This window comes from Phyllopteryx taeniolatus, chromosome 1 (assembly GCF_024500385.1).
Source record: "Phyllopteryx taeniolatus isolate TA_2022b chromosome 1, UOR_Ptae_1.2, whole genome shotgun sequence".
Taxonomy (NCBI): Eukaryota; Metazoa; Chordata; class Actinopteri; order Syngnathiformes; family Syngnathidae; genus Phyllopteryx; species Phyllopteryx taeniolatus.
The window spans coordinates 9,889,083-9,901,819 of record NC_084502.1 but is presented as its reverse complement, the minus strand read 5'-3'; the positions used below and the strand labels follow the sequence as shown (position 1 = coordinate 9,901,819).

Below are 12,737 nucleotides of genomic sequence, written 5' to 3'. Positions count from 1 at the left end.
ATTGGAATCACAGCACGTCATCCAGGTCCTGAAGGAGCAAAGCAGCCTCAGACCACCACGTTTGACTCTTGGTGTGTTCCATTTCGTAATGCTGTTACATTTACACCAGATGTAACGAGATATACCCCTTCCAAATGGTTCAACCTACGTCTCGTTAGTCCACAGAACTCCCCCAATAGTCTTGAGAATCATTCAGGGTTTTTGTTTTTTGCAAACATACAGCAAGCCTTTGATCTTTTTGGGTTAGCAATGTTTTTTGCCATGGATGCCATTTTTGCACAGTCTCGTTCCTATTGAGTCACGAACCCTAACCTTAACTGAGGCAAGGAAGACTTGCACGTTTGAGTCATCGCTGTGCTCAGTGTCATTTTTGGAGACGATTAAAGGCATTTACTCCGCGTCGCCATCGTGCACCGTATATTTGAATCCAAAAGCTACTTTATTTTTTAGCATTGTCACGTGTCTTTTGACGTAGCACTGTAAATATCTGATGGCCAATGAAGTTATTTAAAAAAAAAAAAAAAACCTGTCGGCGGTGTGGGGCAGACAACACGTAATGCCCGGATCAGAGTACAAGACAAATTTGCTCTTTCGAGATTGCACTATGTCAGACTACTGCAATAAAATCTTGTATTGCGATACCAATGCATCCCTTTTTTTTTAGAATCATTTATCAGCTTTATCTTGTCAACTCAAATGTGACCGGATACACTCGTTACCGTGGTGACGACAACAAGAGTGGATCACGCCGACTGTAATATGAGGACAAAATGGGGAAAAACGTGTGTTGGTGGTCACCGGTGCTCAGGACAGGAGAGGACGTTCGTTTAAGGCTAGCTTGAAGTATGTTCACGCACTATTAATACGATACGGCTCGCACGCAGGCAACAAAACGTTATGTAGCCTAGCAAGCTAGTGGTAGCACGAACGGTTGGACGTATACATGCCGCCGTTCTGTCGAATCATGCTCTTAACGTTTCGGTATGGGTGAAGTAATTTAATTAAAAATAAAGTAATTTAATTACAGTAAGTTTGCACTCATTATTTCTGTCATGTAATGCTGGTTTGACCTGACTGATTAGAATACACGATCTGACTAGAGCAGTGATTTCCAACCTTTATGGAGCCAAGGAACATATTTTACAATTGAAAAATCTCACCGCACACCAACAAAGAAAAATGTCACAAAAGGTGGATGCATTAATTACAATTGTCACTCAAGCACATTCTAGGGGAGAGAGAAGTCAGACATTTCGATAACTGGAAGAGGAAGTTTTTTCCTCATTTGTACCTTTAAGTCACATAATATTTTTATTGCATGTCATTACCAAATGATTTGTAGTGTTAATATGTTTAAATATTTTCCTGTAAAAACTTGATAATCATATAAAAATGTTGTACAGGACTAGCTAGCTAAAAGAAACATTTAAGCTAACTCTACCAGCATAGCACAGTTAGCTAAAAACTTTGAAATGTCATTACCATCACGTCATTATATCACAAGATTAATCAATTTTTAATCAATATGTCATTGTGGCAGTAATGACATTTCTCTAGGGTATCTGACAAAAAGACCAAATTTAAAAAAAAATCTTAAATCAATACATATGGACATGATGGAACATTCAAGATGGAACTTCAAAGCTGTTTAGACCCAAGATGGAACTTCAAAGCTGTTTAGACTGCACAGACTGGAGTGTCTTTGAAAACTCAGCTGGCAGCCTGGATGAATATACGGACACTGTCACATCCTATATCAGTTTCTGTGAAGAGGTCTGTGTACCAACAAAATCATTTCGCACATTCAACAACAATAAGCCGTGGTTCACTGCTAAACTTAAGCAGCTTCGCCAAGCTAAGGAGGACGCATATCAGAGCGGGGACAGGGCCCTGTATAATCGAGCTAGAAACCAGCTGACCAAAGAAATTAACATTGCAAAGAGGATCTATACAGCAAAGTTGGAAAAACAGTTTAGCGCAAACGACTCTAAATCAGTCTGGCATGCATTCCAATCGCTGACTAATTACAAGCGACGATCCCCCCAAGCTGAGAACAATAGCACACTAGCCAACGACTTGAATACCTTCTACTGCAGATTTGAAAAGGACAGTTTCACACCACACACCAACCCGGCCGCACCCGCGACCACAATCACACCTCTGACCTCTGCGTTAACCATCCATGAACAGGATGTGAGACGCATCTTCAAACAACAAAAGATTAACAAAGCGGCAGGCCCGGACCACGTGTCCCCATCCTGCCTCAAAGTCTGCGCGGACCAGCTCGCTCCAGTCTTCACTCAGATCTTCAACAGATCTCTGGAACTGTGCGAAGTTCCATCCTGTTTCAAACGCTCCACCATCATCCCAGTCCCCAAGAAACCTGCAATCTCGGGTCTGAATGACTACAGGCCTGTCGTCATGAAGTCCTTTGAACGTCTTGTGCTGGACCACCTCAAGAGTGTCACAGGTCCCCTGCTGGACCCCCTGCAGTTTGCCTACCAAGCGAACAGATCTGCGGATGATGCAGTCAACATGGGACTGCACTTCATCCTAGAACACCTCGACAGTGCAGGGACCTACGCGAGGATCCTGTTCGTCGACTTCAGCTCAGCGTTCAACACCATCATCCCTGAACTCCTTTCATCCAAGCTTCTCCAGCTCAGCGTCTCACCTGCCATCTGCCAGTGGATTTACAGCTTTCTGACGGGCAGGACACAGCAGGTCAGGCTGGGGGAGGCCACCTCATCCACACGCAGCATCAGCACTGGGGCGCCCCAAGGTTGTGTCCTCTCTCCGCTGCTCTTCTCTCTCTACACGAACGACTGCACCTCAGCGAACCCGACTGTCAAACTCCTGAAGTTTGCAGATGACACCACTGTCATCGGCCTCATCAAGGACGGTGACGAATCTGCATATCGACAGGAAGCGGAGCGGCTGGAGCTGTGGTGCGGCCGACACAACCTGGAGCTGAACACGCCCAAGACTGTAGAGATGATCGTGGACTTCAGGAGGCATCCTTCGCCACAGCTGCCCCTCACGTTGTCCAGCTGCCTTGTGTCAAGCGTCGAGACCTTCAAGTTCCTGGGAATTACAATCTCCCAGGACCTGAAGTGGGCGACCAACATCAACTCCGTCCTCAAAAAGGCCCAGCAGAGGATGTACTTCATGCGGCTTCTGAGAAAGCACGGCCTGCCACCGGAGCTGTAGAGGCAGTTCTACACAGCAGTCATTGAATCAGTACTGTGTTCTTCCATCACAGTCTGGTTTGGTGCTGCTACAAAAAAGGACAAACTCCGACTGCAACGGACAATCAAAACTGCTGAAAGGATTGTCGGTACCCCCCTACCCACCCTTGAGGACTTGCACGCTGCCAGAACTAAGACAAGGGCATGCAAAATCCTCTCGGACCCTCCCCACCCCGGTCACCAGCTCTTCCAGCTCCTTCCCTCAGGTAGGCGCTACCGATCAATGCAAACAAGAACTAGTAGACATTCCAACAGCTTCTTCCCTCTTGCAATCAACTTCTTAAACAGCTAACTTATAATTCCATTACAACAAGATGGCAATTTTTTGACTTGAGTTCGTTGTCACATTTCTGTGGGGCCAATTATGTATTACTCGTTCACTCACTGTAGTTGTCTCGCCGTGCTGCACTATTTGCATATACTGGCCACTCATGCCAGAGTAGCATCTGCTCCATTTGCACACTGATTGAGGAGTATCTGTAACATTTGCACAACCATTGTCCCAGATTATCGCACTACTCGTCACTTTAAACCGCATACACTCCTTAAGTCTCAGTGCCCTTTGCACAATGGTCATTGCACCGGACTATTGCGATATTAGCCATTCGAACTGCTCTAAGTGCTAGAGGACTCTGCATCTTTTTGCACAATTGTTTTTTGTCAATGTCTTTGTCTCCAAAGTGTTCTGTAAATTGACTCTCTGTTGTACTAGAGCGGCTCCAACTACCGGAGACAAATTCCTTGTGTGTTTTGGACATACTTGGCAAATAAAGATGATTCTGATTCTGATTCTGATTCTGAACAGATTCTGACTCGTAGAAAGATGACAATGAAGGTAGGTATGTATAGTTTTTGTGACATTTTATTTTTGAGAATCCATCCATCCATTTTCTGAGCCGCTTCTCCTCACTAGGGTCGCGGGCGTGCTGGAGCCTATCCCAGCTGTCATCGGGCAGGAGGCGGGGTACACCCTGAACTGGTTGCCAGCCAATCGCAGGGCACATACAAACAAACAACCATTCGCACTCACAGTCACACCTACGGGCAATTTAGAGTTTCCAATTGATGCATGTTTTTGGGATGTGGGAGGAAACCGGAGTGCCCGTAGAAAACCCACGCAGGCACGGGGAGAACATGCAAACTCCACACAGGCGGGGCCGGGGATTGAACCCGGGTCCTCAGAGCTGTGAGGCTGACGCTCTAACCAGTCGGCCACCGTGCCGCCCACTGTTGTACAATGCTGCTTATTTAAAATAGTGTAGAATACTAAATGTCAATTGAACATTTTGTTTGTTTTTAAAATGGTATACTTTCTTTAATTAAAAAAGACTTTAATTCATAAGCTGCACCTTCTTCCATCGTGCACCCCCCCCAAAAAAACCTCTTCCTCTCCATGACTTCAATGCCAGTTTTCCACTACTACATGGATAACACACAGCTCTACCTGCCCACCCAACGTACCTCCATCCTACCACCCACTTCTCTCAGACTACAGGAAATCCAGTCCTGGTTTGCCATAAATTTTCTCAAACATAATGGTGAAAAAAACTCCTTCTTAGCACCCAACACCAGCACCTTTTCTCTCCAGATTGCTCCCTTCGAAGGTTGAGTCTGGCTGTCGTCCTTGATAGCACTCATTTTGGTCACAACGCCATCACTGTTTTCCTGCTTTCACCTCTGCAATGTCTCTGGCCATCCCGCTACCTTAACAACACTGCCACATCAGTCTGGAAATGGTTACAAAGCCTTTTCTAAAGCTTTAGGATTCCAGCGAACCACAATGAGAGCCATAGATCCACGAATGTAGAAAATGTCGAACAGTGGTGAACCTTCCCAGGAGCGGCCAGCCTCCAAAAATTACACTGAGCCCAGCGATGACTCATTCAGGAGGTTACAAAGGAAACCCAGGACAACAAAAGTGCAAGCCTCCCTTGCCTCAGTTAAGGTTAGGGTTCGTGACTCAATAGGAACGAGACTGGGCAAAAATGGCATCCATTGCAAAAACCATTGCTAACCAAAAAAGATCAAAGGGTTGCTGTATGTTTGCAAAAAAAAACAACCCAAAAAACCTTAATGATTCTCAAGTCTATTGGGGGAGTTCTTTGGACTAACGAGACAAGAGTTAAACCATTTGGAAGGGGTATATCTCGTTACATCTGATGTAAATGTAACAGCATTACGAAATGGAACACACTAAGAGTCAAACGTGGTGGTCTGAGGCTGCTTTGCTCCTTCAGGACCTGGATGACGTGCTGTGATTCCAAGCAATTTTTTCTTTCCCCCCAGTTTCCTGTATCCACTATTGCTACTAAAACAATGCACATTTCCCCATTGTGGGAAAACGACTGAGTTTTGTCAGGAGGAATGGGCCAAAATTCTTGTCAACTATTGAGAATGTTGTTGAAGGATATCCAAAATGTTTGATCAGTCATCCAATTTAAAGGCACCAAATACTAATGAAATGTATAAACTTCGAAGAAATTAATGAAGAAATTGTCTTCAAAAAATCCTCAGCAATCTGGCAAATAGAAATAATTTTGGTAATCCTAATTGACTTAAAACAGGAATAGTTTAGTCTTATTTCATGTCAGTAAGGAAAGTGTCTTTATTTAGGGTATGTAAACATCTGGTTTGAACTGAGTGGTATAAAACCAGCAACTACAACACAAATATTGAGAACCCCAGGTTATTTAATTTTAATAATTGCCCTTTGTTTTACTTTTGAAGTTTGCTTTTCCACATTAAAAGTTAATAGTAAGTATAGTTTTAAGTTCCGTGTGTGTATATCTATATCTCTCTCTCTATATATATATATATCTATATATATATAGATATATATATATCTTGGCACCGGGCTTCCTGTGTAGAATTTGTGGTCTCCTCGTGCGTCCGTAGGTTTCTCCCAGGTACTGCAGCTTCCTCCCACATTTCAAGAACATGCATGTTAACTGGAAGCCTCTAAATTGTCCATATTTAGGTGTGACAAAAGACTGTTCTGAGTGCGGCATTTCCACAGTCTGTCACAGGAACACAACTCCATGCCTGTGCTGCCAGCATTCACCGCACTTCAGAAGAAAACAATTTAACACAAATACATGGTAAGCTTCAGACACTGCGATAAAGTGGGTGGATACAGTATGCTCCCAATTAGAAATCCCAGAGTTGCTGAGGCCACAAAGTCTGAACAACGATAGTGAGTGCTTACTGTAGTAGCTTTTCCTCACAACATTCATAACTGAAGATGAACTATTGTACTGCTCCATAATAAATAAATTCTATTTTTGTGACATTTCTGATGTTTTTTTTCCCAACCAAAGAGAATGCTGAGATTAAATGTGATATCTGGTAGAATAAAAAAAATAATAATGAAAAATCTGTTAAATATGATAATTTTCTCTGTAAAATGAGTAATTTAATGAAAGTTTTACAAAATTATTACTAAACCCCAAATCAGGTACATGCACACACAGCGCTTTTGCTTATATAAATGTATGTATGTATTTAAGAAAAAAATTACCCTACCTGCCATCAATTCTACCCTGTGTGTGATGTCCATCCCCCCCTCATCCCCAACCATTATTGTGACCTTTTATCTTTTACAACTTAATTGAAAAAAATCCTTTGCATGAATAAAAACAAACAACTCAGATAATGTGTCGCTGTATTCAGAGTAAGCAATCACATTCAAACTCGTTAAATGGGAGTCACCACACATTTGTGCTGACACGGACTAGTATTTGGAACTGTTTGTAATTCCCTCCACCTTGACGAAGGCCCCGTTTGCAGCTGAAGATAAAAACAGCCCCTGTTCATAACGTTGCCACTACCTTACTTCACCAAAAGAACACCATACCTACAAGTGTTCTTTTGCACCAAACGCACCTTTTGGAATTATGGCCCAAAAGGTTCAACCGTGGTTTCATTGGACCAGAACATATTTTCAAATTCACACATCCGGGAGATTTCAAGTGTGTTTTTGGAAAATGTATCCAGGCTTAGACGTTTTTCTTTATTTGTAAGATAAAACTTCCATCTTGACGTCCAGTTCTTGGTAATGTCACTGCCATCTTTTCTCTGTGACGATGACGGTCTTCACTGTGTTTCTGATATGTTTGATGCTTTGGAAATTTGTTATATCCTTCTTCTGACTGATACCTTTTGAGCGATGCGTTGAGATGCCGTGGAAGCTCTTTGCAGATCATGCCGAGTTTTGTGAGATGTAACTACAAAAATGTCAGGGAAAGCCTACAAAAACAGCTGAAATTCATTTGGGGTTAATCAGAAGGACTTTAAATGGAGGCAGGTCTGTGCTGACTTCCATTTAACATGACTGAATGTGATTAATTCTGAACACAGCCAAATCCACATCGATGAGGTTGTGTGCATTTGTGCTACCAAGCTAGCTGTTGTTTATTTTTACATCCCCTCTGTAAAATATTTTCTCTTTTCAATTGAGTTGTGCAGGCTACAGGTATATAGTTGTAGAATGTTTTAAAATATGTCTTGGTCTTATTTTTGTACCAAAAAAACAAACTCCACTTTCATTTGAACAGGGATATGGAGACTTTTAGCCACTGTAGCTTCTCTTCACCTCTTTTGTTAATAGTTGTATTATTGACTGTGTTGATTGTGTTAACAGAAATAAATTCATGTTAAGTACATACTACTGTTCAGTTTTTTTCCTTAATTGTATGAAAAAAGATTTTTGAGATGGGTGTTTTTTTTTTTTTTACCTTGAACACCAAAAAATGTCTGTGCACGTGCCTGCCCAAACTGCCTTTCAGCTGCTGCTTGAGAGGCTTTGACCTCTTCTATGTGGGATCTAATTACATGCTACTATGCAAAACTTGCTTTTATAGGCCACGAAGGAGGAGAAGAAAAGAAAAGGGTGAAGAGATGTTTTTTTTTTTTTAACTGCGCATTGCGGAAAACTCTGCCAACTCTGTCGGGGTGTTTGGCTTAAAAAGGTTGGAAAAGGCTGCTTTGAACCAATCAAATTGTCACTCCCCAATCCATGCATCCAAATGTCTTTATTAGGACATCATTTAAAGATTTTTGTTTCCCAATAGGAGTACACAGTGATGTTGCTTAACTGCCACTAACCTGCACTTACATTTATGATTCTTTATTGTAAATACATCAAGATAAAGTGGCAGTCCTTGTTTGTTTACGACCCTGCAAAAAGCACAAAATAGTCACTCAGTTAATAGTTCATGTAAACAGGGGGGGTGTTTGGAATAACTTGGTGTATAAATACGTAAAATGACATTTTAAGTAACAGCTTTCAGAATTAGTCAGTTATATACAGTCGTGGTAAAATTCTTCAACCACCTGATTGTAGAGTACATTTGCAAAATCTTTCATGCATGGCCGCTTTCAACTACTGAACAACATTACAACTAGAAAAATTCCAGCAAATTACAATAAATATTTGCTAAGGTGGTTGAATAATCATGAATGCAATTGTTAATAAAAGAAATAATTACAGCCTTGTTTTCTTCTCCTACAGCAAGATGTAGCTCAAGATGCTGAATAGGCTACCAACTACTTACATTCACATGTGTAGGCAACCTCCAAGTACTTGTAAGTCCCTCTACAGGGGTTTCCAAACACATCGCTGGTGGCTGGGATCGTACAGTTGTTTTTCCCATTGCACCTATGAATGCAGAAGAAAGCGGCTTATTGCGGTGCTAAAAATACGATATTCATTGAAGTTATTCAAAAATTTAAAAACTGTAATATTAGGGAGGCCGGAAACCCAAACTGTCCGTCTGACCCGTTTGACAGAGACATACTGTTCCGGTGCACTCCTGCAGGTGGCAGTAATGTGGATTGCAAAGTGACTGCCAACTCCTGCGCACAGGAGCCATATTTCATTCTAGTTCCTCCCACGGGATCTGGTAGGCACCCCCTGACCTCCCCACTGGGCCCCGATGCAAGCAGATCACAACAGCAGCAAGACATTCCTCAATCTGCACCTTGAGCCAAAATGTAATGGGATCTTCCGTGGCCCTTGCGCTGTTTGTTCATTGTAAGTTTCATGGCGAAAAAAGCTTTTGTACCTTAACTGCTATCCATCCATCTATTTTCCATTGTTTAGCATGCTCAGGGGCGAGGGTGAGCCGGAGCCTATCCCAGCTGACTTTGGGCGAGAGGCGGGGTATGTAGAGAGTGGCGGTTCTAGTGGGGGGCCAGTGCCCCCCTACCACTGAGCTGAGCCTCCCCCGTGCACCCCACTGATAAAATGGGTCGGGTGTGACAGGACTAGTCAGTCAAAACTTGTGATCAACAAGCAAACTCCACACAGGAATGCCTGAGCATAAATTCAAAACCTCTTGACTGTGGCGCAGACATGCAAACTGTGCCACCTGCAGTCAAAACATACCCAGTCACATAAACGCTGTCTGTTTTCTACCCATTACAAAACCTCACTAAATTCTCATGAGAACAGATTGTGATTTCTTCCCCCCAAGAGTGCCACCGTACATTTTGGCCACAATTTCATTTGGGCGCAGGCATTCTGTATTTTCTATCTGGGCCTGAGGCCTTCCGAATGTGCATGTGGACTGGTCGCGGCGTCCGTAGTCAGCACCGGAGACGACGATAACGTATCCTGGATCTGGCAACAAGATGAGGGAAAGAAGGTTGGTGATGGAAATGTGGGAAATCAAAACATCCAAATATGTATTCAAGAGAGAGAGCATTAATAATAAACACACAATAAAATGGAATCCATATCATAATGCTTGTAATAAACAGGAATTCATCATGGGGGAGGAGGGGGGGGGGGGGGGAGAGAGAGAAAAAGGTAACTCTTACCACAATATAATTGTGCCAAAGAGCCCTCACACGCTATCAGAATCACTGTTTGGGTAAATTAAAAACATTAGATATGAAATAATAAACATTGTTTACATCACACACAATTTCACACAGACGACATACGTATATCATTGCAGGTGAAATTGGTCGCCAAATATTTGAAGGTGCCAGCACAGGGATCAGAATTGTGGAACATCGCCATGTTCATCTCACATGATTTTTTGCCATTGCATCTGCAGACGCAATAATAAATACAAATTATATTTGATTAAAATAAAACACATTTGCATCAGAATTGCAAGACCTAACATTACTTGTGTTCGGTATCGGGAAGTACTCAAATGTAAGTACTTGTACTCGAATCTGAAAAAAGTGGTATTGGTGCATCCCTCATAGTTTTAGAATTTAAATGTATTATTATCCATCCATTTATTTTCTACAAGCACATGCATTATAGACAAACAATCATTCACATTCACACCAATAAAGAACTTAGAGTCCTCAAATTAACTTAATATGCATGTTTTTGGAATGTGGGAGGAAGCCAGAGTACTTGGAGAGAAAACTTACAAGCACAAGGAATATTTGCAAACTAAACCACGCCTGAAGACGTATTCGAACCCTGAAGCACATGTTTAACCACTAGGGTACCAAGCTAATATACATTATTTTAGGTTTTACATACAGTTTGTATGTGTACATTGCTTAACAAACATTTCTGTATCACAGTCTCTCACCACGTGACATGCCATGCAGCATGTTATCGTAATGTAATAGATACCCCTACATTTATCCACTGTTAAATCGAAACAAGCACGTTCCAAATAAGCACAATGCATACCTTGCCGAGATCCTACTCAAGGTGTCTTCCTGACTACATTGCGTGTTAGCCAGCTCCTGCGGAGGTCTTCCCTCAGAGCAGACCATTGAGTCGGAGCGACCGTACAAAGCCTCGTCCATGCTGATCACTCCCTCGTCTGGGAGTGAGAGACAGCAATCAGCATTAAATTCTACTGTAGTTGCACTCAAAATGATCGCTCGTCGCTAATTATGTCTTGTGTGGCAGCCTACAGAGCTCTGGGTTGACCAGAACCATCTTAAATGTCAGGTTCTCTTAGGGCAAGTCAAACAACTTTGTGATGTCAATTAAGGCAGTGAAGGTTGAAGTGCACTATTTAAGACAAAGGGTGTTTTTTTGTTTTTTTACCACAGGTCAGGTGATGGACGTTCAAAGGGTCCGAATCACAGGTGGTCACTCGCTCTTGAGAATAAACAACTGCGGAAACCGACATGGATGTAACGTACTGTCAATGTATTGTATATATATACTGTTGGACATGAACTTTGATAGTCACCTGCTGTCAGGATGAAACATGTTGCTGTCAGCACTGGAAAACAAACATCAGTTCAGATTGATGGATAGATACACGGACAAATAGATGAGGACCAGTTTGACATGGGGTTACATTTTTAATATTAGTTGATCATGAATAGCTGGCAAGACAGACACGTACATTGCACCTGTGCCAGTGTGTGACCGAGCATGCACTGCCCCCTTTTTTGTTCTTTTTCTTTAAAGACTTATTCTGCTGTTGTATTTATTCACGCTGAATGCTAATATAAACACACTTTCTACTTACACACACAAAAAAACAAATTTTCCTCAAATATTGTTCCTAAATCTCTTTCTGTGTCAGTGAGCACTTCTCCTTTGCCGAGATAGCATATCCAGCTATTAGGTGTGGCAAATGAAAATTTGTTACACAAGTGTGAATTAGGCTGCCAACAACAACAACAAAAAAGGCCACTGTAAAGTGTGCCCGTTTTACTGTACTGGGTGGGGCTGGAGGGTCCGAAACTCACTCATCTTGCGTGACCACCATTTGCTTTGTGCAGTCCAACACATCTCCTTCGCATATAGATAGATAAAGCTTAGTATGACTATAAATAGAGCTAGCCTAACAGACCCACTCTCAATTCTGACTCGCACGCTTATTTTTTTAACCAATTCTCAAACTTACTAAAATCAACAATTGACTTGCAATAGTTTTCTTTTTTTACTTACACAATGCTGCGCTGAGTCTGAAGCAGGTCGGCATGTTTCACACAATTCGGTCTGTGGCACTGGAGGTGTTCAGAGGATCTTTGCTTTTTATAATGACTGCAAGACATCCACCCAAACTGGTAAGTAAAAGTCACACCCCCCAACCTTATTTTTTTTTGTTCCACCTCAAATGTTACAGAGCTTTTTTTTGTTTTGGTTTTTTGTATCTAAATTGCTTCAGGTCCTCAACCTGCACCACAAGTAACGGCAAAGAACCTTATATGCACAGCATGCATGAAAAAAGAAGGTTGAACAATAGATTGCATTGTGAGATTATGAGATGAGCCTCTGAACACACATTGGCTAACTCTGAAAGCTATGCTGTTGTGGAAAGTCTTCCTCAAGGAAATATTGCTCAAAGCCTTTGTTCCAAGAAGCCAAATGTTGTTTGGTGTTGTCAGACTGCTAAGAGCATGCACTACTTCCTAGTTGACTTATCTTTACTGTGCAGGTTGGCATTTACTTCAAAACCTGCAAGGAATGATTGCATCACAGTAATTGCTAGGCTTTCCGCCGATCCGATCGGCTGTATCGGATCGGCCGATATTTTGCATTTTATGCCA

The 12,737-nt window shown here is 42.1% G+C and overlaps 1 protein-coding gene across 1 annotated transcript; it reads right to left on the bottom strand.

Annotated features, from left to right (window-relative positions):
- Window positions 1-8,259: 8,259 nt before the first annotated feature.
- On the bottom strand, window positions 8,260-12,261 carry LOC133476035 (L-rhamnose-binding lectin CSL2-like). Its single transcript, XM_061769319.1, has 9 exons — window positions 12,136-12,261; window positions 11,426-11,458; window positions 11,278-11,346; window positions 10,912-11,047; window positions 10,194-10,303; window positions 10,068-10,112; window positions 9,735-9,867; window positions 8,801-8,904; window positions 8,260-8,423 (listed from the first exon to the last, which is right to left on the bottom strand). The coding sequence occupies exons 1-9, from the start codon at window positions 12,167-12,169 to the stop codon at window positions 8,416-8,418; spliced, it is 672 nt and encodes a 223-aa protein (XP_061625303.1). The 5' UTR covers window positions 12,170-12,261; the 3' UTR covers window positions 8,260-8,415.
- Between the last annotated feature and the right edge of the window lie 476 nt (window positions 12,262-12,737).